Raw genomic sequence first — 25,402 nt, 5'->3', positions numbered from 1 at the left:
AGAAATGTATCAAATGATCTAACTAAACCTGATCGACCCTCCACAGATCCCGACGCATACTACATCTATTAGCCATGTATTCTCCCTGGAAATGACCAGGCCAACTCTTGTTGTAAACCGCCTAGAACTGAAAGGTATTGGCGGGATAGAAGACACTAATGTAATGTAATATATATGACACCTAAAAAACTGGTGAGGACTAAGACGACACTTAGCGTGATTCTACAAGGTGTGCATACCTTTCAAAGAATCATGCTTAGCGCCTGTGTGATGGTTAGGCAAACCTATTTAAACCAGCTAAAACCAGGCCTAAATGCTTGTGCTTAAGTTGTGCACACACCGAGCATATTCTCTATAACAATGTACATAATTTTTAGGAATACCCACAATCCACCACAGCCACGCCCCCTTTTCAAATTCAACCACTGCAACTGGTCCATGCTTTTTATAGAATCGCACTTTCTGAGTTCTGTGCGTAACTTTTAATTAGTGCCAACTAGTGTCCATTACAAGGTCTTAATTGCCAATTATCAGTGCCAATTAGGACAGTTAATCAATTAGGTTGTGCGTACACATTGACTATATGCGCCACATATAGAATTTGGAAGTAAGGGAATAATAAATGACATTTGCACCTTAAAGCATGATAAACAGCAAAATTGTGCTTTACCACAAATCACTGCAGGACTGCATAATAATGAGATGCAAAGCACATCATTATTATGCAATGTTGTATCTAAACAACACTGTGTCTGCACTCTGCAAGCTGTCTTATCCATGAAAAATAATATTGGCTCAAAACTGGCATTATTTTTCCTGCCTAGTACTAACACATGGCACTCCTAGGCACCATTTTTATGGGGCTGGAGCTGCACAAGCAGAAGAGTGCTTCCCCCACCCTGCTCTTCACAAAATCCCCCAGCTCCCCTTGACCCCTCCCAGAAGGCCTCCCTCTGTCAGTCCCTTATGGTCTGGGGTTTGGGGCAGGAGTGATCCCCAGTCACTCCTGCTCCTGCTGACAAAGGCCCATACCAGTAGTCTCACACTACTACCCTAGGGATAAAGCTGCCTTATAAGGGCCTTTTGCCCTTATCTAGTGGCTTGATCCTTAGCAGTAATGATACAAGACCTATGCTAGAGGTCACCAGTACCATTTGCCTTTATAAGGCAGCTTGACCCTCCCTAGTGGTAGTATTATGACTGAGCCAACTGTTTAAAAAAAAAAAAAAAGGTTTGGATAAATTCCTAAAAGAGAAACCCATAGGCCATTATTGAGATGGCTTGGGGAAATCCACTGCTTATTCTTAAAATAGGCAGCATAAAATCTGTTTTATTACTTGGGATCTAGCTAGGTACTTGTTAGAAACAGTATACTATATAGAAACAGGATGAATATATGTACACATGGGGGGGGGAGTTTTTCTGGAAATTTCACTAAATTATATGTTTATATTATATTTATGATATAATTGATTATAATATTTGAAAGAAGGTGGGTGGGACGGGATATCATTTTTATATTTTTAGAATTATATGAGAATTTCAATTGTTATTGTTGTTACTAATGATATATTCCTGTACGCTTGCTGTAAGTTTTCAAAATGAATTAAAAAAAAAAAAAAAGAAAGAAACAGGATACTGGGCTTCATGGTTTATCAGGGGTTATCAACAGCATTTTCAACCCAGTACCAGCAGGGGCAGGAGCAAATTGGATATGATCTACCCCAGACCTCCTAGACCAGTGGTCTCAAACCCGCAGCCCAGGGGGCCACATGCGGCCCGCCAGGTACTATTTTGAGGCCCTCGATATATTTATCATAATCACAAAAGTAAAATAAAATAGTTTCTGGATCATATGTCTCTTTAGCTATAAATTACAATATTATTATTAAGACTTATCCAAAAGGAAAGATTTATAAACTATAAAGAGTTTTACCTCATGCAAAATTGTCATTTCTTTAATAAGACATTAACTATTTTTTTCTGAGGCCCTCCAAATACCTACAAATTCAAAATGTGGCCCTGCAAAGGGTTTCAGTTTGAGACCACTATCCTAGACCACCACAAATTAACAGAAGTGGGACACCCCCCCCCCCCCCCCTTCACAGAGAGACTTATGGAGGCTGAGCCCTTTAAGAAAGACTCCCTAGGTCCAGGAGATCAAGTTGCAGGTTAGCAATCTAATGCCCCTGGGCAGCTGAATAATGCAGCTTGGGAGGTTGCTTGGAAGTTCCATGATTCATTTACTGTGGAAGTCACTAACCTGTGGTACTGCTACTACAGGTTGGTGAATACTAGGTTAAACTAAACTGTGGTAAATGCCATATTTTACTGCAGCTTAGTAACTTCCCCCTTAGTTTCATACCATGGTTAGAAAGTCAAAGGGCCACTGCCTCAAGGCTGAACTCAGAAGGGTGTGACCTTGTCCATGTAAATGCAATCTATATGTCAACTGCAAAATAGAGAGTTGTGCGGGGACAGAAATCCCACCCATCCCCGCCTGTCCCCGCCAGGATCCTCTCCGTCTCCACCCGTCCCCTTCAGGATCCTCTCCGTCCCCACCCGTCCCCGCAAGGAATTACCTCTATCCCCGCCCGTCCCATAAAAAGCAGCAATTACTTCTGACAGGATCATCAATTCCACAGTTTCTTTTGTGTTTGCACTGCTGTTTTCCTTGTGGAATCTCTTTGGTGAATCCCTTTTTTTGTTTTCTGTTCAGGTAATTAACTTATAAACGCCCTCTTTTACTAAGGCTGACTGTCCATTGTATTATATGGATGAACCCTGCTTCTAAAGCCTTCCATCCCCGTGGGAGTCCCGTGGGCCAGAGGGGGGTCCCCATGGGAGTCCCGTGGGTTAAGGGGGGATTCCTGCAGGTCCCCCGCGGGATTCCTGCGATTCCCGTTCCCGAGCAGATCTGTACTGCAAAAATGGATCCACTAAGTCCTAGACTCTGTCTGCATCATGGCTGCAAGAGGTGTTAGAAAAAGATAGGCAAAATTTGGGACCCTTATATGCAAAATTTATCCACTAGAGCAAGAAGTATGAGTCTTAATACTTTACATTGAAGTTTTGGAAATGTTCTTTGCATTTTTATACTTGATATTTGATGTCACCTTTCATTCTAGGGTAGGGGTGGGAATAGGAGGGATGATATTAATATATGTGGAATTACTTGAATGGTATTTGTGTTTAATTCATTTATTACAACGTTGTAATTAAATTAAAAGAATGGAGGGAAGGAGGGAGAGGGGAAAGGGTAGGAGGGAAGAAAACAGGGGGAGGGTATTGAGAGGTTTAATAGGTAATTTGGAAATTTATTTTGAAGGAATGATAGACATATGATGAAAAATTAATTTGGTAAATTTAAATGTAATGATTATTTTATTGTATCATATTATTGTATATTTGTTGGTTTTCTTCAATAAAATGTTATAACATAAAGACAGGCAAAAGTTGAGTTAACAATAGTACCTTCAGCATCTCCAAGTGAGAGAGAATATACTTCTTAGAAGTTACATCTAATTTCACCATGAGACTTTGATTCTAAATGAGGGAAGAAATCTACTCTAAGCCAGAGCCCTTAATACCTAGTTCAGATATGCAGATCAGTAGTTAGGATGGATGAGGTCTAAGATCAGGTGTGAGTTTGGTTGCTGCCTGGTTCGACTCTGTTTTGTTGAAGTGGAGAAGTGTTTCTGTAGAGTGTCCTGGCTGGACTACCAACTGTCATGGGTGGTGTGCATCTTTCAAGGAAAATGACAGTTGCAATTTTACAATTTTCTACAACACTGGGGAAGCAAAGGGAAGATTAGATACAGGGCAGACATCTGCTGGTGAGAATGGATTTAGAGAAGTGTGTTTTAAAATTGCACGAATGATAGTTTGATTCCAATGAGAAAAAAAAAATCCTGGGCTGGTAGACTAGAGGTCTGCACGGGAATGGGGATTGCAGGAATCTCCCCCCCCCCAACCCACGGGACTCCCACGGGGACCCCCCTCTGGCCCACGGGACTCCCACAGGGACCCCCTCTAGCCAACGGGACTCCCACGGGGATGGAAGGCTTTGGAAGCAGGGTTCGTCCATATAATATAATGGACACGTCAGCCTTAGTAAAAGAGGGAGTTTATAAGTTAATTACCTGAACAGAAAACAAAAAAAGGGTTCCACCAAAGAGATTCCACAAGGAAAACAGCAGCACAAACACAAAAGAAACTGTGGAATTGATGATCCTGTCAGAAGTAATTGCTGCTTTTTATGGAGACGGGCAGGGATGGAGGTAATTCCTTGCAGGGATGGGTGGGGACGGAGAGGATCCTGATGGGGACGGGTGGGGACGGAGAGGATCCTGGCGGGGACGGGTGGGGACGGAGAGGATCCTGGCAGGGACAGGCGGGGATGGGTGAGATTTCTGTCCCCGCGCAACTCTCTATGGTAGACTACTGTTGATCTTAGAAAGAAAGGAGAAAGGCCCACTTGACTATTTCCAATTAATGCCAGAAGTTAAGTAGTCTCTATTGTGGAAAGGGCTTTGGACAGGAAGAATTCTGTGACTATGTAATTTCTTAGCAGTGCCAGCAGCGATGGGCCTCCGAGCATGCTGCAGGTAACATTGGCAGCTGTCCGGAGGGAGCCCGGCCCTTGCTCCGCCCCACCTCCTGGCTCATCGCTGCTCCCTCTGATGTCATCCCTGATGGCAGAGGGAGGGGCTGCTTCTCATTGGGTGTGATGGGAGAGAAGGCGGAGCAACCCTCCTGCCAGCAAAATTCAAATGCTGAGCGCTGGTGAGCATCTGCCTTTTCTCTGTGCTCCTGGCATCCAGATTGCTCCCACCCTCCCGCCACTGAAATTTCCTATGTTTCTCCAGCAGTTAGGAATTAATGTTAGTAAGAAGTGTGCCAATAATATGTACTCTCTTATTGTGCATGCCAGAGTCAGATATGTAATGTTAAGAAGAAGCATGTCAACACATTGTACTCTTTTACCGCTGATGTTGTCACAAGGGCGGATGCATCCGAGCCCTGAAAATTCCTGCCAAATATTGAGACTGGACTCTGCCTAAGGGGAGGACATTGACCCCTCGCTGGCTTGCATGGCAGGTGGACTAGCGAATTGTGGGCAGGTCTGGAGCAGACTGATGCAGTGGCCTCGCTGGAAAGGAGAAGGGCAATTCACCGAAGGGACTGAAGGGCTTGCTCCCTCACTGGAGGACAAGGCGGGGTGTAAGTCCTGGAGAGAGCTTTAGGCTTGTGTGCTTCCTAGGGTGTTATTGCATGCATATCAGTAATAAAGTTGTGGCCTTTTGGTCCCAGAACTGTCTCTGTGATTTTATTCGTAATGTCAGTGGCTGGGCATATGAGGAGGTGCAGCCTCCTCATATGCCTCATGTATTGTATATTTCATTCCATTATGTTGTATGTTACTGTTTGGTTTTTTTGTGTGTACCATCTTGATTGTTCTTTTTGATTGCTCTTTGACCAAGGATAGGGTATATAAAGTTTTATAAAATAAATAAATAAATGATAAAAGAAAGAGGATCAGATATGAGAGAAAGGTATGGACACTCAGGATTACACCCTGAAGCATGGGAATAGAAGGATGCAGAATCAGTAAAAAGAGTGGTTTCCTAAAGTCTAAAACTTGTTTTGAAAGAATGATGCAAGTAAGTTTGGTGAAAGAACAGCATTATCCAAGGATTCAAGGGATGAGGGCTTCCTATTAAACAAGGCAGTCAACCATTAGGTAAGACTAGGCAGTTGCCTAGAGCAGAAGCTTCTTGGGGGGGGGGGGGGCAGCAAAGATCAGCTGCAGTAAAGGCAAAATAATAAATTCTTAGAGCCACACACAGATTCAAAAAAACAATAAGCACATATTTCAACTTGCATTTCATAGGATTTTTGTGTGATGAGCAAGATCGTTGAGTTGAATTAGAAAAATCACAGGGTGGGAGAGGGAAAGGGCTTCCAAAAGGTCATTGAGTGAGGTTGCTAAGTGGATCCAGAATCCAGGGTTGATCCAGTCCTGGGTTTGCCCTGTTGCATGCAGGAATTTGTAGTCTTGCTTTTCTCAGGAACAGCAATGGGGAGATCAGAAGAACTACAAGTTTCTGCATGTAATGGGGTAAAACCAGGACTAGATCACATCAGCTCTGTCAAGCAAATCTGAATCCTGTGGCAACTCTATGATTGAGGGAGGGCGTAAGACTAAAGATTTGCCGAGGCTATGGTGAAGAAAAATATTTAGAAGCTAGGTAGGTTGTGATTTACAGGAGGGCACTCCCAGCCAGTCAGGTTTTCCGGAATATCCACAACAAAGAAGCTAGTGTATGCAAATCCATCTCATGCATACTGAAAACCTGACTGGCTGGGTGTGCCCTGAGGACTGGATCGAGAAGCATTGGCTTCAAGTAGAAGGCCTTTCCTTGCAAATGTGATCTCTTCAGAAAACTGTTTGTTTCTCTCTATAATACACTTGAAATGCAAGTTAAAACAGCGGATCCTTAAATCGTTGTCTCTGTTTTTCTGTTTGGGGCATCTGGCCCTCTGTAAAATAATCCCTGGAACCCCTCACTCACCTGGGCTCAGCACCAGTAAGGAGTCTTGTATTATGGCTTTTCAGGCATTATGTGTGTGAGAGGGGAAAAAAAATGCTCAGAGCATGAGGCCCTTAAAGCTCCCTCAGCAGTCAGCAGGCTCCAGCAATGTGATTTTAATAGATGTATTTTCAAATTAGTTCTGCTGCTTTCAGGGACTTATCAGCTAAATGAGCCTTTTGAAATTGATTCAAAGGTCATTGGTAGAGTTCCCTGGTCCTGTTATCTTCTCTTTAGCATTTCAGTGGCAGCTAGCAAAAAAAAAAAAAAAAAAAGCATACCTGTTTCTATTAAAAGTTAAACAGTAACCGTTTTAAATATATTTGATACTCATAAAACTGTGCTCAATGTGTGTAAGGGTAAGTACGACTCTTTTTGACTTAAGGATGTATATATTTTTAAAACCATAAATAAACAGGAATCCGTTTACTATGGGCTTAGGGGAAAGGTATATTTCTGTGTTGCAAAATATAGAGTCCATCAAGATCGCAGCAAAACGCTTCCTCGTGGAAATGTCCCCTCGGATCACTCCGGCACAGAGCGATAAAACATTGCGCCCTATGCTATATTCCTTCAACAGGATGGGACGGATGCCTGCTCTGTTCCCAGCTTCATTTATCACGCATTCATTGATTTTCGGGAGGGGGGGGGGTGTTCCTGCTGTATTCCTTTTATGCTTTACAGTATAACTCATATTTGTCCTGTTTGTCTGTTTTGATAAGATTGTAACCTCTAACGAGCAGGGATTGTTTATTATTAATGTACAGCGCTGTGTAATCTGGCAGCGCTATAGAAATGATAAATCGCATTTTTTTTTTTTTTTTTTAAATAACAGGAAAATTAAATCGAATATTACACAAGTGCAGGGCTCTTCCTTTTCATAAAACACTCGAATTGTATATGAGATTATGGGGGTGATTATGAGAGATTATATATATTTATTTCTCGGGATTGCATTACTTGATGGACGCAAACTCCTTCCCTGGATGTAGGTTATGTTCTGGATCTCCAAGTCTTGTATCTATAACCTGGTCAGCAAACTATTTTGTGCCAGACTGCAGACGCCAGACTTCCGTGCAAGCTCTCTCGGGTTAAATATTAAATCTTATTTCTATCCGTGGAGGAAATGATCTTGAAGGCTACAATGTAAGCGGAGGCCCAGCCCTTGTAACCAACTTTATTTCCTTAACTTTGGGGGGAGGGGGGGGGGAAGTGTGTGTGTGGGGGAGGGGGAGCATTTTTCTCCAACCAACCTACAACTGAAGCCCCCTTGAAATAATCTGAGAATCAGGAAAATTTACAGAAAACAGTACAGACTCATCAACACTACCTGATTGTTGGAGGACATCTCCCCGAATTAGAGGCCTGCGTTAGGGTTAAATTATACACACATGGATTGATTTTCAGAATACAGGTCAGGCATTTTTATTTAAGTCAGTGCTAAGCTTGGCTACCTTTTCTAAACCACTATTTGGCATTTTAAAGGGGGAATTAGGAGGGGCGGCTGAAAGCCCAACCAGGAAGAGAATGATGTGAAGCCATGGGGCTTGCAAGTTATTCCACACTTTTCATTTCAATGAGGCAAATGTATCTAGTAAATGGGCACAAGTACAGGGAAACCAAACCATTGTGACATCACCAATGAGGTTGGCTCTTAGGCTTTGGTGGAATGAGGCATTAGGACATCACAAAACGAGGGGCCACTGAAAAGTTCTCAGCCCAACCAAGAAGAGAATGATGTGGATCCATGAAACTTACAAGTTATTCCACACTTTTCATTTCAATGAGGCAAATGTATCTAGTAAATGGGCACAAGTACAGGGAAACCAAACCATTGTGGCATCACCAATGAGGTTGGCTCTTAGGCTTTGGTGGAATGAGGCATTATGACATCACAAAACGAGGGGCCACTGAAAAGTTCTCAGCCCAACCAAGAAGAGAATGATGTAGAGAGCCATGAAACTTATAAGTTATTCCACACTTTGCTTGATACTTTTCCTTTCAGTGATATGAAATGAAATGAAACGAAAAGAGTGGAGTAACTTATAAGTTTCACAGCTCCACATCATTCTCTTCTTGGCTGGGCTGAGAACTTTTCAGCGGCCCCTCCTAAATTGAGATGCTTCATACAATTCTGTACCAGCTGTCTATTGAATTACTGGTATTTTATCATGGTTTTAATCTGCAGTGTAAATTTCAGAAGTGTGAGCTAGCTGTCACTTTTTTTTTTTACATGAGGGCACTTGGGAACATTTGTGATGCCGAAGTAAAACTTTGCATTTTGGGCTGACATGAAATTTCCTGGCCCTGGATTTTCTTTCACACCGTTGTTGTTGCCCAAAGAAATAAGCTGAGATTTTGCTTTTCCAAACATGAAATGAGGTTTTATTAGTAGTTCTGAAAATATTCCCATATACAGCTAACAATATTGCCTATTATTTTCACAATATTAAAAATACTCAGGTCCGGCTAGAAATATTTTTGTATGCGTCAGATTTTTTTAAAAAGAATGTCTCATGGTGTTAACGGATAATAAATTCAAATTGATAAGTTTAAGAAACATATTCTGCTCCTTTGAAGGAGGGAGCTTGTATTTTTTTAAGGTATGAATCTGTAACTTCCATACAAATACACCTAGTACTGTTAATGTTTACCCAATCTGTCGCTGTTGTTAATTGAAAGCACACTATTTCTTTAATAATAAATAACATATTACATGACATATGATAGGATGCATATTATATGCCATGTAATATGTTATTTTGTTTGTATTTTATGATTCCTTTCTCATAGTGCAGCAAACAAATGGTTTTGATTTTTTAATTACTACATTAGGATAGCAGATAAACCAAACAGCTAGCGAGATATGTACTGTGTTACGAGGAGAGAGCTAGAACAATGACGGGGATTTCTTGTGAATATTTTTCAACATTTTATTCCAATTTCTGTAATGCTTTCAAATGCTCAGAGAAGCCTGAAAGACACTCCTGACTTGCTTTATTCTGTCTGCACATTCTTCTCTGGTTGAGTGGTGTGGGATGAATCTCGTTCCCCCATACAGTTTTCCAAACAAAGCCATTTATGTTATGCTGCGTGATTATAAATATTTTTATGCCACATCTTCAAACGCTTATTTGCTTTGTGGGACCTATTTATACCTCGTTTTAGCAAAACCTTGAGTAAAGGTCTTCATGGATAAGTAATACAAAGGAGAGAAGTGACGAGGGGCAGAAGATACAACAGATTGGAGAAAAACTCTTGTTATCCCTGAAAGTTGCTACGATGTAATCGACCGAAATTTTGCTTTTATTTATAACATTTTATTGAAGGAAATAATTAAATATAATAGAGTACAAATAGATTTCATTTCAAAAAGATTCACAAATATAATATTCCTCCCAAAAATTTTTTGCCACATGACCCATATCAACCCCCCCTACTACCCCTACCTCCCTTCCCCCTTCCCCCACTTCTCCCCTCCCCCCTTCTATGCTATGCTTTTAAATTTTTAAACATACATATATCATGTACACGCTCTCTCGCTCTCTTTAGGAATTATTGATTGAAGTCTAATACTAATTAAAAACGAAATTCAAATTATGTGTAGGTGCGCCATTATTTCCTTCTCTTCCGCTTCTTCCCCCACCCCACCCCATATACACGAGTTGTATATTAGTTTTTCTCTTGACGATGCCATCTTCACGCTTTTCCCAGGTTGGAAGGTGTTAGATGCAGGCAGCTGATCAATTAAATTAAAGATCTATGTAACCTTAAAATAAGCCTTACTGCATTAATTTAACTGCTCTGGGTTAATGCTAGATAATGCATTCTAAAAGTTACTAAATATATCTCTTTTTTAATTCTTACAGTAGCCCAATAATGGGACCGAAGAGCTATAAATCTGGGTAATAGAAACTGTTAATAAACTAGAGAAATCTGGAAAGTGTCTGCATTTTTTTTTTCCTCATTTGGTGCTTCTATTTTTTACATCTGGAGCTTTTTCAGTGGACTTCCTCCACGGTGTTTCCCGCCCATTTTAGTGCTAAAGTTGGGGGTTCGCGTTTAAATAATACTGCTGGTTTCTGTGGTTAAGTTGTTTTAGGGTTCCGATTACGTTGTCTTCCTATTTTTTTTTTCTCTCTCTCTCTCATTTTGAATTTCACATGGCTAGTAGGATTTGAACATCGAATTCGGGATATTCACAGTCTCCCCCTCCCCCCATGTTTTACAAAAGGCTCCACTGAACACTGAGCCGTTTATAAAAGAAGTATAAATCTGCAAATGTAGGTGTAGACGTAGTCCTCAAGAGCAAGCCTTGGCACAAAATCGTACATGAGAAAAGCGACCGGAAAGAGGTAAAACGCGGACCTGACGGACCTCGTGGAACTAAACCCGCCCGTCCTTAAAAATCTGAGGTCCGTGCCACTTGTAGTTAGTTTCTGGCTCTGACAGACCTCGATGACAATTTAGCGCTGACGGATCCACCTCAGCATAGGGAGGGGAAAGTATTAGGATCCGTCAGCGCTAAAATGTCACCGAGGTCTGTCAGAGCCAGAGACTAAAACCATTCCCCCTTCATGAAGTTTTGCAGAAAATCTCTCCTGCAAAAGATACCAGTGGCGGGGACCCGGCCCAACCGTCCGGGCTCTATAAACATTCAATTATTGCCAGCAAAGTAGCCGCAGATCCTAATACTTTTCCCTCCCTATGCTGGGATGGATCCATCAGCGCTAAATTATCATCGAGGTCTGTCAGAGCCAGAAACTAACTACAAGAAAGCACGGACGTGCGGGTTTAGATCCGCGAGGTCCAGTAACCATGTGGGAACTTGAAAGCATAGATACCAAGAACCACCTAAAACGCTTAGGTGGCAGGTCCGGGTTTTGTAGTGTAATCATCTACTTGCAGATCCTGGGTTTATAAGTTTATGTGTACAATCTCCTGCCACTAAAGAGGAATTGTAAAAATAATTTTATGTGCTGCCCTCTTGATCAGTCCTGACTTGCCCTGTTGACTTGAGCAGTTCGTGGGATTCAAAATAGCCAAGCAAATGTTAGTGAATCAATCACTTGGCTATTTTACATGAGGTTTTACTAATTTGCATGGGTTGGATCGGATCGGACAACGGGGAAAAACACTCGGTGGGCGTTTAGTGAATTGGGTGAGTGGCAGCGATCGTCGCTAAACCTGTGACGATCGATCGCTGACTTTAGTGAATCGGGGCCTGATACATTTATGCGGGCCTTGGTGAACATGCAAGAAGCGATGTTTGGTTTTATTATTTGCACGTGTAGCACATAGCACATGGGAGGTACCCCTATACATTTTGGTCCGCACAGATCACCACTCAAATACTATTCCATCAAAGGTATGACCTAGACAAATAAAAAAGCGGCAGTCCGGACTTTCCACTTACATGGGTATGGATGCTTCTCTAAAATGACCTCCAGTAAGTCATAACACCCAAACGCCCGTGCACGTATATGTGTGTGTCTATTTGCACACAAACACATACATACGTGTATACGTACATTCAAGATAAACGGAACTCAGATTTAGTGTTTTACTTTGACACATATGGCAGGGAAAAGGAAAGTTTGGCATTAAAAAATCAATCTGAAAGAATCTGTATGTGAGGGAGTTGTTTTGTTGTTGTTTTTTGCCTACGACAGTATTTAAAGCAGTTTATCATGTACCTTTGGGTGTATGCACTGCTACTTTATTCTGAGGCTTTTCTCTCCCTCGTGTATTGGGGTGCATGCTGGGTTTGAATTGGGGGGTGCCTTTCAGTGGCCACGATTTTACACTTTTTTGTGGATTTATGTTAATATATTTTGCCTCACTGCATTTGTTAACATTAGAAAAGACAAATTCCAAATTGGAGTCGTCCAATAGTCCCTCGCATGTTTAAAAAATATTCCTTCTCCTCCTCTGGGACCGTGAACCCCCCCCCCCCCCGACCATGGCACCTGTAAACGTTTACACAAATCCAAGTAAACGAATAGTCCCCCCCCCCCCCCCCCTGTGTGCTGCGACCTGGCAGAAGGTAGGATAACAGGCTGGAAAGCGGACGGAAGATTTATTAGCAGGGCCCTAATTCAGGCTGTTGAGCGCTGCTTAACCCAGACAACCGGGCTATATCGACTTTTCCCCCAGCAATAACAGACAGCGAATCTCGGGGTTCCTTTCTCTTATTCATAAAACGGAGCCTGGAGCCTTAATTCTTATTTTGACCCCCACTAGCTAGCAATTTATAATATTTGATTTTTATGCTTGGATCCTTTCAAGACGGCGCTTTACTCGTCTTTTGTGCGTTTTAACCTGATTTTATTTTTTCTTTCATTTCATATTATTGCAATTTCTGAAAACACGCTTTCACCTTTTAGTCAAAGAGGAGCCCTCGCTCTCTCGTAGCTTGCCCTAAATTATGCGAATGTATTTTTTTTTTTATTTTTTTTTGCGGGTTAATGAGCCTCATTTTAATGGCCCTTCTAATGTCTACCAAACCTAAAACCGGCTGATCCCTAATACCGTCCGGTCGTTAGAAATATGGTCTTTCTATCACATGTTTCGGTTTCACACCCTCCCTTTAACGACGTCAGCATTCACTAATATTAAAATGAACTCTAATTAAAAAATAATTACATATACATTTGGAACCTATTTCCTTTCCTTTCTCATGCAGAGGTATATACCAGTTTTGGTTGAGTTTTTTTTTTTTTTTTTTTTTTCTACTGAGTCAGGTGGATAGCTCTGTAAATATTGCGCAGGCCGTGTAATAAATTTTCAGGAGAGCCGGTCTGCCATTGCAGTTGCTTTTGTTCGCAGTTCTGGAGCTGGCTGTGGTGGTCTTGGGAGTGGGGGCGGGGGCGCTTCAGACCCAACGAGCGAGCCTGGCTAGAGAAATCGATTCAGTTCAAACCAGCTATAGATCAGCTCTGAGAATGCACAGAAGAGCCGCTGCTCTAAAACCTGACCGCATTCATCAGCACACGGCAGGCGCCGTAATAAAGGGGATCCAGAGCCCGGGTATGTGGCAACCCTCACGCCGCTTCTCTTCGCTTAAGAGGCAATAACAGTATCTGAAGTGTTTGTGCGTCTATAATCTATCAATATATGCATTATCACCTCTCTAGACATACGCTAAGACATAAGAGGTAGCGGGGACGGTAGACAGGAAGAGAAAGCCTGACACAGAAGTCTTAATTCAGAGATTATAAACACGGAAAAGAATCCAAAGGCCAGAAGGAAAAGTCCAGCACGCTGGTGGGAACCCCCCCCCCCTCCCCGAGAATCATGAATGAGAAAACCTAAGACAAAGAAAAGGAGGAAGGGGGAACCATAAGAGAGAAGAGAAAAGGTGAGAGAGCAGACAGAAAGAAAGGGGACTAGTATGTCATGAGTTGTTTGTACAATCTGAATCACACAGATGCCAGGTCCAAGATTTATCCTTAACTCTTCCCCTCCCCCCCCCCCCCCCCCGGGACCTCCTGGACTATGCCAGAGCGTTAATTGCGCAGCTCAGTAATAAAATAGGATGTCTGGAAAGCAAACTGCAATACGGGAATGTTTAACAGCGGTCTCCCCACGAAGATCACAAGTTACCTCTTAGCCCCCCGAACTCCAGAGGGGCTACAAGATCCAGGGCCTCAATTACGGCAAATTCTAAGTCGGGCTTAACCCTTTCAGGACCATAAGGATCGTAGGCCAATTTTTGTGGTTTTGACGACATTTTTATGGTAAAAAGGGCTTGCAGATGCCAAAAAATTGATTTTTTTTGTGAAATATCATTTTTTTTTTTTTAAAAAAATCACACTTCTGGCTTATGGACAGTGTGGCAAGTGAATCTTCTCGTCAATCTGGCAACGACGCTAATGAATGAATGTCGGAACCAGTTTGTTTACATAAAGGCAGTATCATATGGAATCCGTACATATCAAATTTAGAACTGTAGACTATCCCAATCAAAATTTATAGGATTTTAAAGTTATGGGACAAATATGTCCATGGGTCCTGAAAGGGTTAAAGGATAAGCAGAGCGCAAAATGGTTAAACAGCCCTGTTAAGCGCCAGGTTTTCAGGATCTCCTGAAAGAGACCTCCGATTTGCGATCCAGGAAGCCTGATTCACTATTAGTGCACCCTCTCTTTTAACTATAATAAAGATCCGGCAGACTAGATAGGTGTGCAAATCCTTATTTTAATAAATAAATAAACTTTGCACGTCTTTATTCTTCATTTGTACTGTTTCAGGGGGGAAAAAAACCCACAGGGGCAAGAGGATTCAAAAGAATATGTAAAGCATTCCTTCACTTTGGAAAAAAATGTTTTGTTTTGTTTTTAAAATTTATTTTTTTGAAGTTTGAGGTTACCCTACAAATCTACCCTCCAGACTGACCTGTCTCCTCTGTTTTTAAAAATTGGATGTGGGTAGGGGTGTGAGATGGAGACAACTATGTTTCCCTCAGTGACTGATTTGCAGGATGTGGTACCCAGCTCGTACTAATTAGTGCTATAGCGCCCCCTAGAGTTACACTGGGTTTGGTCGCTTTGTGCTGGAGGTTATAGGGCCTAAGAGGGAACCGATACATACCCATCTCCTCTCTATATTCATCCAAGACACTAGGGCATAAATGGCTGCCTAATTTCAGACAAACTACACCATAATGTGAGAAAAATATTTCCAAAGGAACTCAGCAAAGTGGAAATGATGAAGGCTGTCTACTAGAATTTTCCAGACAATAGGTAGTAACTCTCCATCCATATAGAAGCCCCCCTCCCCCCCCCCCCCCCACACACACACACACACTCACATGTCAAGCTTATTCAAAAGACCGTTCGGTCCACCAGATCACAGAACAGATTTTTAAAAAATTGTTAAGTTTTGCTGCCCTGGCAACCCGACTTCTCAGGCAGATGCAGGTACTGGATATTAGCCTAAAACAAGAGTAATGAAAGGATATAGTGATATCTGAGTTTTAGAGAGCAGGCGAGAGGACCTTCTATGTTAAAATTAAAGAATCTTTCCTAATCTAATTATTCTTCTGGAGACAATAAGAGAACAAAATATATGGTGTGCAGCTTATTTTGCATTTCCTCTCTTTCTGTCTTGTGGGCTTCATTCTCAGGCTGTTGAAAACTGGGTAGGGCAGCCAGCTATGTAGGCACAAGCCAACCAGCCGGGGAGCTATTTACAGAATCACTACTAGATGATGGAACAGAAATGCAGGTGCAGTGCTCAGATCACGTGGGGTGGTTCAGGATCGTCAGAAAAGTCCAGCCAAATGTTAGGGTAACAGCTGGGCTGCCTTTGATTGCTCTTTGGATGGCTGTGGGACCTTGTGGCTAGATATGGGAACTGAAAGGGGGGAGCTTTCATGTTTAGTGTGTACGGTGGAGGAAGAGGGGTAAAATCAGAGGCGTGGTTCAGTGTTTCTCAACTCAGTCCTGGAGTACCCCCTTGCCAGTCAGGTTTTCAGGATATCCACAATGAATATGCACAAAAGAAATTTGCATATAATGGAGGCAGTGTATGCGGGACCGAGTTGAGAAACACTGGGTGGTTCACCTGCTTACTTTGGAGGGGAGAGATGGCATCAGTTCAGAATCAGCACTTGTGACACTTGGGAACAAGTGCCACCCTCTCGGCCTGGTTGTCCTGCGTAGGCCCCACTCTTGTTATTGGAAGCTAAGCAAGGTCAGGTCTGGCTAGTACTTGGATGGGGGACCACTGGGGAATGCCATAGGCCACCAGGGCCCCATGCTGGGCAGCAGCAACATAGCAGAGCCGCACACTTCATGGGAGAAGGCAATGACAAAACCACTCCTGTACTCTGCCTTGAAACACTCACTGTATGTGCAACCATGGGTTTGGTGGTTGACTCAAAGGCATGCCCACACCACCCCTTCATGCTCACCCCCAAGCCAAGCCGGTGGGTAAAATCTGTCTCATGTTTGCTTTAATGTGTATTTGACTCAAAGAGGGGTCAAGGAGATGGTCCCCTGCCCAACAATAGTATGGAGTGAATCATAGAAATTTACCTAGCTATTTCTCTGCAGTCAGGTACCTCCTTCTTCCTTGACTATATATACGGACTTATAGTAGAGAACCTTTTACTCATTGGAGCATACAGACCAGACAAGACGACATCAAGAAACAAGTCAAAGGCTTTGAGCTATGGAATGAGAAGCAACCATAGAAAGACATACCATGCACAAAAGACAAAAACTGATTTGTAGATATAAATAGAAAAATGCGAAATGTTGGAGAGATGGGGGAAAGAAGGACAGGGGAGGCCCAGAAACAAAGAAGGCGGTGGGGGGGGGGGTTGGAGAGATCTTCTTGCACTCGGTTTTACTATGGGTCTGTGGTGCCAGCCATGCAGTCTGGGAACGCTGCAAGGTGTTGCTTTTGAAATGTTGATGTGATTACTCTGTCCTGTGCTTAGCTAGGCCGAAGAGGGCCAGGCGCTTTGCTGACCACGAATGTGTTAGAGCCCTGGCTGAATAATTAATGGTTCATCTGCAGGTTGATTAGTGCTGCAGTTACAAGGGGAACTGGAGTGGAAAGAGGACAGTGGCAACAATGGCCCATTCTGCAGGGGCCCTTGTTTGTCTATTGATCTTAGATTACGGATTCTAGTACCTCAGGATGGAGCTTTGGACTGGACTGCCACGGGGCGCAAAATGAACGTGCAGCAGAGAAACATGGCCAAGGCAGGGGAAAGAGTTTATCAGCTTTATTCAAAATATTTTTTTTTTCACTCTAAACCCATTCAATCTTTTTTTAAGCATTAAAATGGAAAATTTCTTTCTTTCTTTCTTTTTTTTAATGATCTCAATGATTGGTCTCTGTCAAAATCTAGCAGGCAACAATCTAGCCACATAAGCAACACTTCTGAACTCAGAATTGCACTGGTAATCTACACACTCTCTCATGAATTTTGATTATTAAGTAAATATAATATAGAAAGAAAATGGTGAATTTTGTGACGCTAAAAAAATCGTGTCATTTAATAAAGAGCTTATAGCCTGGATTTGGGCTGGTGTATTGTAAATACCAGGGCTAATTGTTTACGAGGGGGTGCCGAAAAGTTAGCCAAGCCAAGAAGATGATGAGGTGCATATGGTTCAATCAATGATCTGAAACAATGTCAAAACATAGAATTTCCTTTCTGCAGTTTGACACTTAGGGCTCCGTTTATCAAGCCGCGTTTGCGGTTTAACACGCGTAGTGTCGTGCACTAAACCGCCGACCGTGCTAGCTGCTACCGCCTCCCTCGAGCAGGCGGTGGTTTTTAGGCCAGCGCGGGGGTTGATGCATGATGAAACGTCACGCGCGTTAACCCCGCTAGCGCGGCTTGATAAAAGGAGCCCTTAATGAAATAAAGTAATGCTCAGAATTTAGGAAGTTGGTTAGTTGGGCTAAGAACTTTTCAACACCCCCTCATAGTCTCCGATCCTTACTAATTGTAGCAAATATATTATAATGCAATAGGATGTAGTTGAATCACAAATATAAATACATCCTTTTGTTCTTTACTGTTTTTTCATCAGAGGCTAGAGCTGGTTTTCTGTTATAAAATGCCTGAAATCCTATAAATCTAACTCAACAGACTGTTAGATGGTTAGAAAAAAACTACTCAGAATTACGTGCACATATCTTGCTCTGTTTGTGTGTTGGTGAGTTTGCCACTTGTTATTTGTTAGGTGCCAATGACTCGTGTTTGAGTCCTGGCGACTTGATGAATTATAGATCTAAAATGAAATCAGTTCTGGGCTTCTCCGGTAAGGTCCTCCAGCGTTATCCCCATGTTTGATTTCAACGCGTCCAGCCATTTGGTGGCAGGTCGCCCTCTTCGCCTGGTTCCGTCGACCTTACCAAGCCTGATGTCCTCCTCCAGTGATCTTTCTCTTCTGACAGTGTGACCAAAATAAGACAGTTGCAACTTCATCATTTGTGATTTGAGAGACGTAGCCGGTCTGATCTCATCCAGAATCGATTTGTTAGTTCTTCTGGCGGTCCACAGCACACATAAAACTCTTCTCCAGCACCAAAGCTCAAATGAGTCAATCTTCTATCTGTCTTGTTTCCGTAGTGTCCAACCGTTGCATCTGTAATTGACCACTGAGAAAATGAGCGTGTGGACAAGTCTGATTTTTGTCTGAAGTGCTATTTCCTTGCCTTTTGAATACTTTGTGGAAAGTTTTCATTGACGAGTGACCAAGTGCTATTCTGCACAGTACGTCTTCCCTGCTTGTTGCCTCTTTGTTTATTTTATTCATCAGTTGTATTACAATAAAGCATATCTACATCACTCTTTTGTGATATTTACAGACTGATTTGGTTTCATTGGGGTCACTTTGAGTATTCCACCAAAATTCAAACCCAAGGGGAGAATTCATCAAGCTGCATTATGGAGAAGTTTTATGAGTCCCCTAAAGATAGATATCTAAAGTTAGGTGCCTATTTAATTGATACGTTGGCTTTAATTATGAGCTTTAACAAGTTTATAATTGAAAAAAATAATTGGGCGATAAGTGCTTATCTTCTTAAGCGCGATTCTATAAAAGATAGGCACCTATCACATGGCATCTCACGGCACCTAACTCCAAAGTAGGTATGTTTAGGGGCAGAGAAGGACTTAGGCCCCGCTAGGCGTGATTCTCTAAAGGACTTAGGCACCCATAATGTAGGCTTTTAAAACCTTGGTCTACATTACAGGCGCCTATGTTTTAAGTTAGTGTGATTGACAAGAGATAGTCGCCTATCTTTTTACGTTCCATTTACAGAATTTCCCCCTTAGTGCACACTAAATTCGAAAACCCGTTTGTCTAGCATGCACTAATTCCTTTAACACATGTTAAGGTGCGTTAAACCCTAATGCTGCTTGATGAATCCCTCCCCTTCCCCCCCCCTGTAACGTCTTTAACAGAAGATGACAAAGATTTTCTTGGGGGATGGAAATATGATATCTTCCTGCGCACTTCAGGTAAGTGAATAGTGTTCACTTATAAAATGGGATTCTTATCTAATTAAAAATATCACATAACCATGTAATAACACATATACCTTTATTCATTACCCCCCCCCCCCCCTTTTAAAAAATTGTAGCACATTTTTTAGCACCAGCCATGGCGGTAACAGCTCCGACACTCATAGGAATTCTATGAGTGTTGGAGCTGTCATTGCCGTGGCTGGCACTAAAAGCCACATTACAGTTTCTTAAAAAGGGGGGGGGGGGGGTAGGGTTAGAAGAATTGTAGATACTGACTCAGCATGTGTTCTTGAGAGTGCATTGGAGTTCAACAACCACGTTCCAGCCATGGGATATGTTGCATCCCTCCTGTGGCCTGAACTGCACAAGAAAGGGGAAGCCAATGGAAGTTCTTCAAGACCTAGGTGTCCTGCATGTTCTGATTTCCAGAAGCTTCATCATGCTTCAGGGTTAGAACGCGCGTGGTGGACTCCAACACAGCTCAAAGAGACCAACAATATATTTTGTGTGTCTACTGAGAAAAGTATATGTGACGTTACACAGTGCAGAAACAGGGCCAGGTGAGTAAATGTACTTAAATATATGTTTATTCCCTTTCATTTTTAACAGGCCTCCACCACTGCCCAACCCCTCTCCCCATTTTACTGGCTCTGTGTTTGATCCAAAATGTTTGGAGAACTCCATATCATTATCATCATTTCTATGGCACTACTAAATGTACACAGCACTGTACACAAATACATAAGAGATAATACCTGCTAGTGCTCACAACCTATTCATGACAAGGAAACAGGACAAATAAGAGATTAGGGGTTCCATTTATTATGGGAATGATTAAAAACATCATAGATACTGTAAAGGCAAATAAGGAGTTATGGGTTAAAAGCAGCCTCAAAAAGGTTGGTCTGAACTGTTGAAGAACTGAAGGCAATAATGGGTGATTTCAGGACTTTATAAGATCTTACAAACTGAAAGTCCTCAAATTTGGAAGGTCCCCTCATAAAGCCCTTGTGCATCTGAGATCTAGAAATAATTCCTCTGGGTGGGGGGGGGGGGGGGTGGAAGTATTTTTTAAAGGTTTTCAGTCTTTATTATTCCCCTCTATCATTCTTTCCTCCCTTTATACTTTTTATTTCTTTGTGTCCCTTTAAATTACAAACAACATATAAACATTTATTTAGGTGGAATCTTTAAGCTTTATCTTTCCAAAGCCCAATTTCAAGTCTGTAATCTCGACTACAGCTCATTTATTAAAAGGAAATTTCAGTTCTCTTTTACTGAAGATTTAATGCAAGTTCTGCCTCCTACAAACTAGAAAGATGGGGATTTTCTGAAAATCGTTAGCTTCATTTATTTTTGCCTATTTCCTGCTTGGTTTCCTTTTCTGGATTCTGCTTTGCTGTTGTTGCAGGTAGAGAAGAGTAACTTTTGCACCATTATAGAGCAGCAATATCATGTTTTTCTTTTTGCCAGTTCACAAAAAAAGAGAGTTTTGGTCTGGGCTTGCAATTTAAACAATACTTGAAGAAAGGGTAACAGAAATCGATTCCCGTGACTGTGATGAATTAGGAATAGTAATTCGAATTTATTGATTGCAGTGGTCCAGTCCTATTCCCCTCCCCCAAACCAATTCCACTTTCCATATAATTACTGTTTTAAATGTAATCAGTGTATTGTATTCCAAGCATATGCATAGAATATACATATTTGATTTTTATAAAATCACAGTGATTGGTCAGTTAATAGCTACTGAGTCGGTGTATTGTCAAGGTTCTGTTGATATGTTTATCTAATTGCTATTTGTGTGCGATGTGTGAATGTATATTCTTGTATATATAAATATATATATATATGTTTGAATGTATATTCTCATATATATATATATATGTGTGTGTGTGTGTGTTTGAATGTATATTCTCTGTTAATGTATATGCTTGTATATATATATATATGTGTGTGTGTGTGTATTATTCAATGTATATTCTCTGTTAGTATATATATATATATATATGTGTGTGTGTGTGTATGTTTGAATGTATATTCTCTGTTAATGTATATTCTTAAATATATGTGTGTGTGTGTATATCTACGGACTTTCCTTTTGTTCTTAATATAGTTCAAAACTATTTTGAAAGAAAAAAAAAAACGAATGCCATAGCAGCTTCACTTTGTTTAATTCCTAACTCTTTCCCATGTTTACATTGTCATTCTTCTCAAATGTCTGACAAATAAAAATCCAGTTTAGATTTGAAGAAAAGGTTTTTCACTTTCCACTTTATAACTGCTTTTCTCAACATTTATTTTACTCAAAGCAGGTAAAACTTTAGGTGGGTTGATAATTGTTTTGGAAGCTCGAGGCCTTTAAATTGTCAATCTAAATTTAAAATACAAATTTACATTTTGACTCTGGACCCAAGATTAATTTCATTATAATAACTATGAGTATATGCATAGCCTTGCAAACTAACATATAATTTAATCTGCCTAAATTAATGTTTGCAAGGTATCGATGTAATATTGCAACATATAGCCCCAACACACATTATTACAATTCAACTCTCTCTCTTTCTCTCTCAGGTAGACTTCCCTTTGTGTTTTTGGTGAGTGAAGAATAAAATAGCCACTGCTCAATTAGATTGAGCTACAGGGGTACTTAAAAAGCCAATTGTGGCAGTCTTTAAATCTTTATTTACCAGAACCTTGTAAAGCCAAGAACAATTTGCATTCTATTAACTGCTTTTCAATAGGGCATTGACTGGAACCGAAAGATGCCACGATCAGGCCCTAATTAAAGAAGAGCTGAATTACACTAAATGCGTATGAATACGAGCATACATTTGCCAGGAAATAAGGACAGCAAGCCTTGTACAGTGTGAGGTGCAGCGAGGATCCGAAGTGGCCGTCACGCTGACAGGTCCACCCTACAGCTTTCTTCTCGGATACCCAGGGATTGTCCACGGGTCATATGCAATTTGGGGCAAAGACGGCCTTTGAACCCTCAGAAGTGGTTTTCTTAGAAGGTGCCACACTTTAAAGGCAAGTTCTTTTCTTTACTTCCTCTAACCCAATCCCTCCCCCCTCCCAAGATCTGTTTAATTCAGTGTCATCAGAATCGAGAGAAGAAGCGATCGGGACTGACAGTGGATACTGCAGGTAAAAGAAGGAGTTTAATCATCTTTGAATTCTAGACGGAGAAGGCTGAAGAGCAACGTTATGTATAAAATGACCAGGGATGAAAAATGATTTAATATATACATCTCTGCGGATGCACCAATGCAGTCCTATGTGCACTAGGATGAACTTGTGTGTTTGCACCGGCTGTTCCTTTCTTTTGCACAAATTCAATATATGATCTCCATAGTTCCCTGTTTATATGTAGGTGGAGAGCATAAGTGCATACATTGAATTTGTACAAAAGAAACAGCCGGTGCAAACGCACAAGTTCATCCTAGTGCACATAGGTACTGCAGTGATGCACCCACAGAGATGTATATATTAAATCATTTTTCATCCCTGGACATTTGTGTGCGCGCGCCTATGCTTTTGTGTGTCATATCATTGTGTGTGTACACACACACACACACATCACTATAATATCTCATTTTAACAGGTTTATGCTGGCTTCCTTCTTCATGTGCAGGCCTGAACCTCCTTGAAGATTAGGCGTTTTCAAATGTCAAAATCAGATTGAGTCACAGGGATTATGGGGTAAAGGGATGGGGTTGTCATTTGGGGTTATATTCTGGATCCCGGGCCTTTGGGGACTAATTGCTTGAAACGAACGGTCCTTGCACACTTTTTTTTTTTTTTTGCAGAGAGAAAACCAAGGGTCGCTTTTCCTGCTGTCTTGCAATAAGAAATCAGACCGTTTAAATAAGTAGTCCGTCAGATGTCCCCCTCCCCCCCCCCATGGCCAGTGTTCAGAGAGGCTATAGATAATTGATTGAATGTGCCATTTGTGAAATGAAGGAGCTATAATATCGATCGGCGGACGGGAGAAGAAGCAGCTGAGTTTGAACCCATTCAGGCAACAGCGGGTAGTAGCAGAGAGCAGGCCTTTTGCCTCTAATGTCACTTCTGTCCCCAGGTAGGAGAGGACTTAAGCCCGCTTTCCTGATATGTCTGCAATGGGAGTCAGTCAGAATGCAAGAAGGAGGCCTAAACATGAACCGGTTTGCACCACGGTCTGCCCAGTTCCCGGCTGGTGATTCTGTATTCAGACTGTCAGCTGGGAGCAGTCTCTGTGGGAGGGGGGGAGGGGAAGCAGGGGTCTTTTTGCTCAGAGCTGCCTGTCTGCCCTGCATCTTAAGACTGGAAAATATATAGCTGGATAATCAATGCTTGCTAATATTTTGCAGGCTGATGTGATTTGTGGTGATGGGTTTTCCACTTTACCTGTAGCGAGGAGACTAACGCGAGCAATGCATGTGTATGTATGGTTTTTTTTTAGAAATACCGTACGTTCTACTGTAAAACATGCACATCAGACGTATGGAACAAGTCAGCCTTGCACATAGTACATGTTTGATCTCATAAACCTCCTACCTGCGAGTCTCAGAGCGGACATTCTCTGAAATTCCGGCTCCTGTAACCATTTCCACATCCTTCTGAAGGTCTCTCGACCTGACTTGAGCTTACTCCAGGGTTTGGGGTTTCTCAGGAGGTCAGAGAGGGTACCTTGAGACCTGCACAAGATCCTCTGGGCAAAGATGGCCTGGGGGATGCTGTACCTTTTCAGCTCCGCCGTAATTCTCTGGGCTACCTCCTTGGTGTTGATTTCCTCCACTTGCCCAGAGTTGCCGGCCTGAGCCCCCGAGGCCGACGCTTGCCTGTCTCTGTCGACGAGGATGGAGCCATTGGACTGAGCATGGTGGTGACTGTGCGGGTGCATGCCATTCAAAGGGGGCATCATGCCAGCCCCGGGCGCTCCTAGCCCTCTGGCCAAGTGATCCTCGCTCCTGGAAAGCATCGCAGCATGGGAGTCGAAGCTGTTTGGGGACAGCATCTTGTCACTGGTCAAGTGTCCGGCTGGGCCGTAAGGGGTTAGTGACTGCTGAGAGTTGTGTAAAGTGCCCAGGCCGTTGGAAAGAGGGGATAGGGGTTGCCCCATGCTTGGCATCTCCTTGGGATAGTGACCGTACAGGTTGCCCATGGAGGCCAAGCTTCTTTCGTCCCTCATGAGGGTAAAGCTGCCGCTGACGTTTCCGGCCAGCCTCTGGTGGGGGTGATGGTGGTGGTGGTGGTGGTGGTGGTGGGGGTGGTGGAACTTGTCGGACACCGTGGAGATGGGCGGCAGGTGCTGGAGGGGAGTCAGAGTGGTGTAAGTGCTGCTCAGGCTCATTCCCGACGGAGATTCGCAGGACATGCTCATAGCTGGATGCAAAGGGGCGGATAAGGGATGCTCGGGTCGATAGTCCCCTCCGTCCAGGATTGAAGCCATACTGGAAACCATGGCGGGCCGGCCGTGGGATACGAGGTTCCTGTGAGCAGCCTGCCTGCTATGCGAGCTGCTGATCAGCTCCCCGGCCTGGGAATGGGTCACACTGTGGAGATTTCCCAGATTTTCCATTGTAAGTTCCATGTTGCTTTAGAGCTGTCTCTCCCTCCCTCTCTCTCTTTCTCTCTCTCTCTCTTTTGCTTTCCAGGGTAATTCAGACTCAAAGCTTTGCCATCGATTCCTCTTCCTTTCAGTCAATCCAACATGATTTGATGTGGTTTCTTTCTCTCGGTGCTAGCTGGGTCCCTTTCTCGCCCAATGCGATGCGCTAGCCCCGGATCCGGGCTCTGTGTCTAGCGCTGAAAGGCTGCAGCT

General features: G+C 42.5%; 1 protein-coding gene across 1 annotated transcript in view; it reads right to left on the bottom strand.

The window, feature by feature from the left end:
* The window catches only part of ONECUT3 (one cut homeobox 3), a 136,624-nt gene extending 111,453 nt beyond the window's left edge, over positions 1-25,171 (bottom strand). The window contains exon 1 of the mRNA XM_033955924.1: positions 24,136-25,171. Within this exon, the coding sequence (XP_033811815.1) occupies positions 24,136-25,171 (1,036 nt within the window). The remainder of the gene's footprint in view (positions 1-24,135) is intronic.
* Between the last annotated feature and the right edge of the window lie 231 nt (positions 25,172-25,402).

This window comes from Geotrypetes seraphini, chromosome 8 (genome assembly GCF_902459505.1).
Source record: "Geotrypetes seraphini chromosome 8, aGeoSer1.1, whole genome shotgun sequence".
Lineage (NCBI taxonomy): Eukaryota > Metazoa > Chordata > Amphibia > Gymnophiona > Dermophiidae > Geotrypetes > Geotrypetes seraphini.
This window is presented reverse-complemented; position numbering and strand designations above follow the sequence as displayed.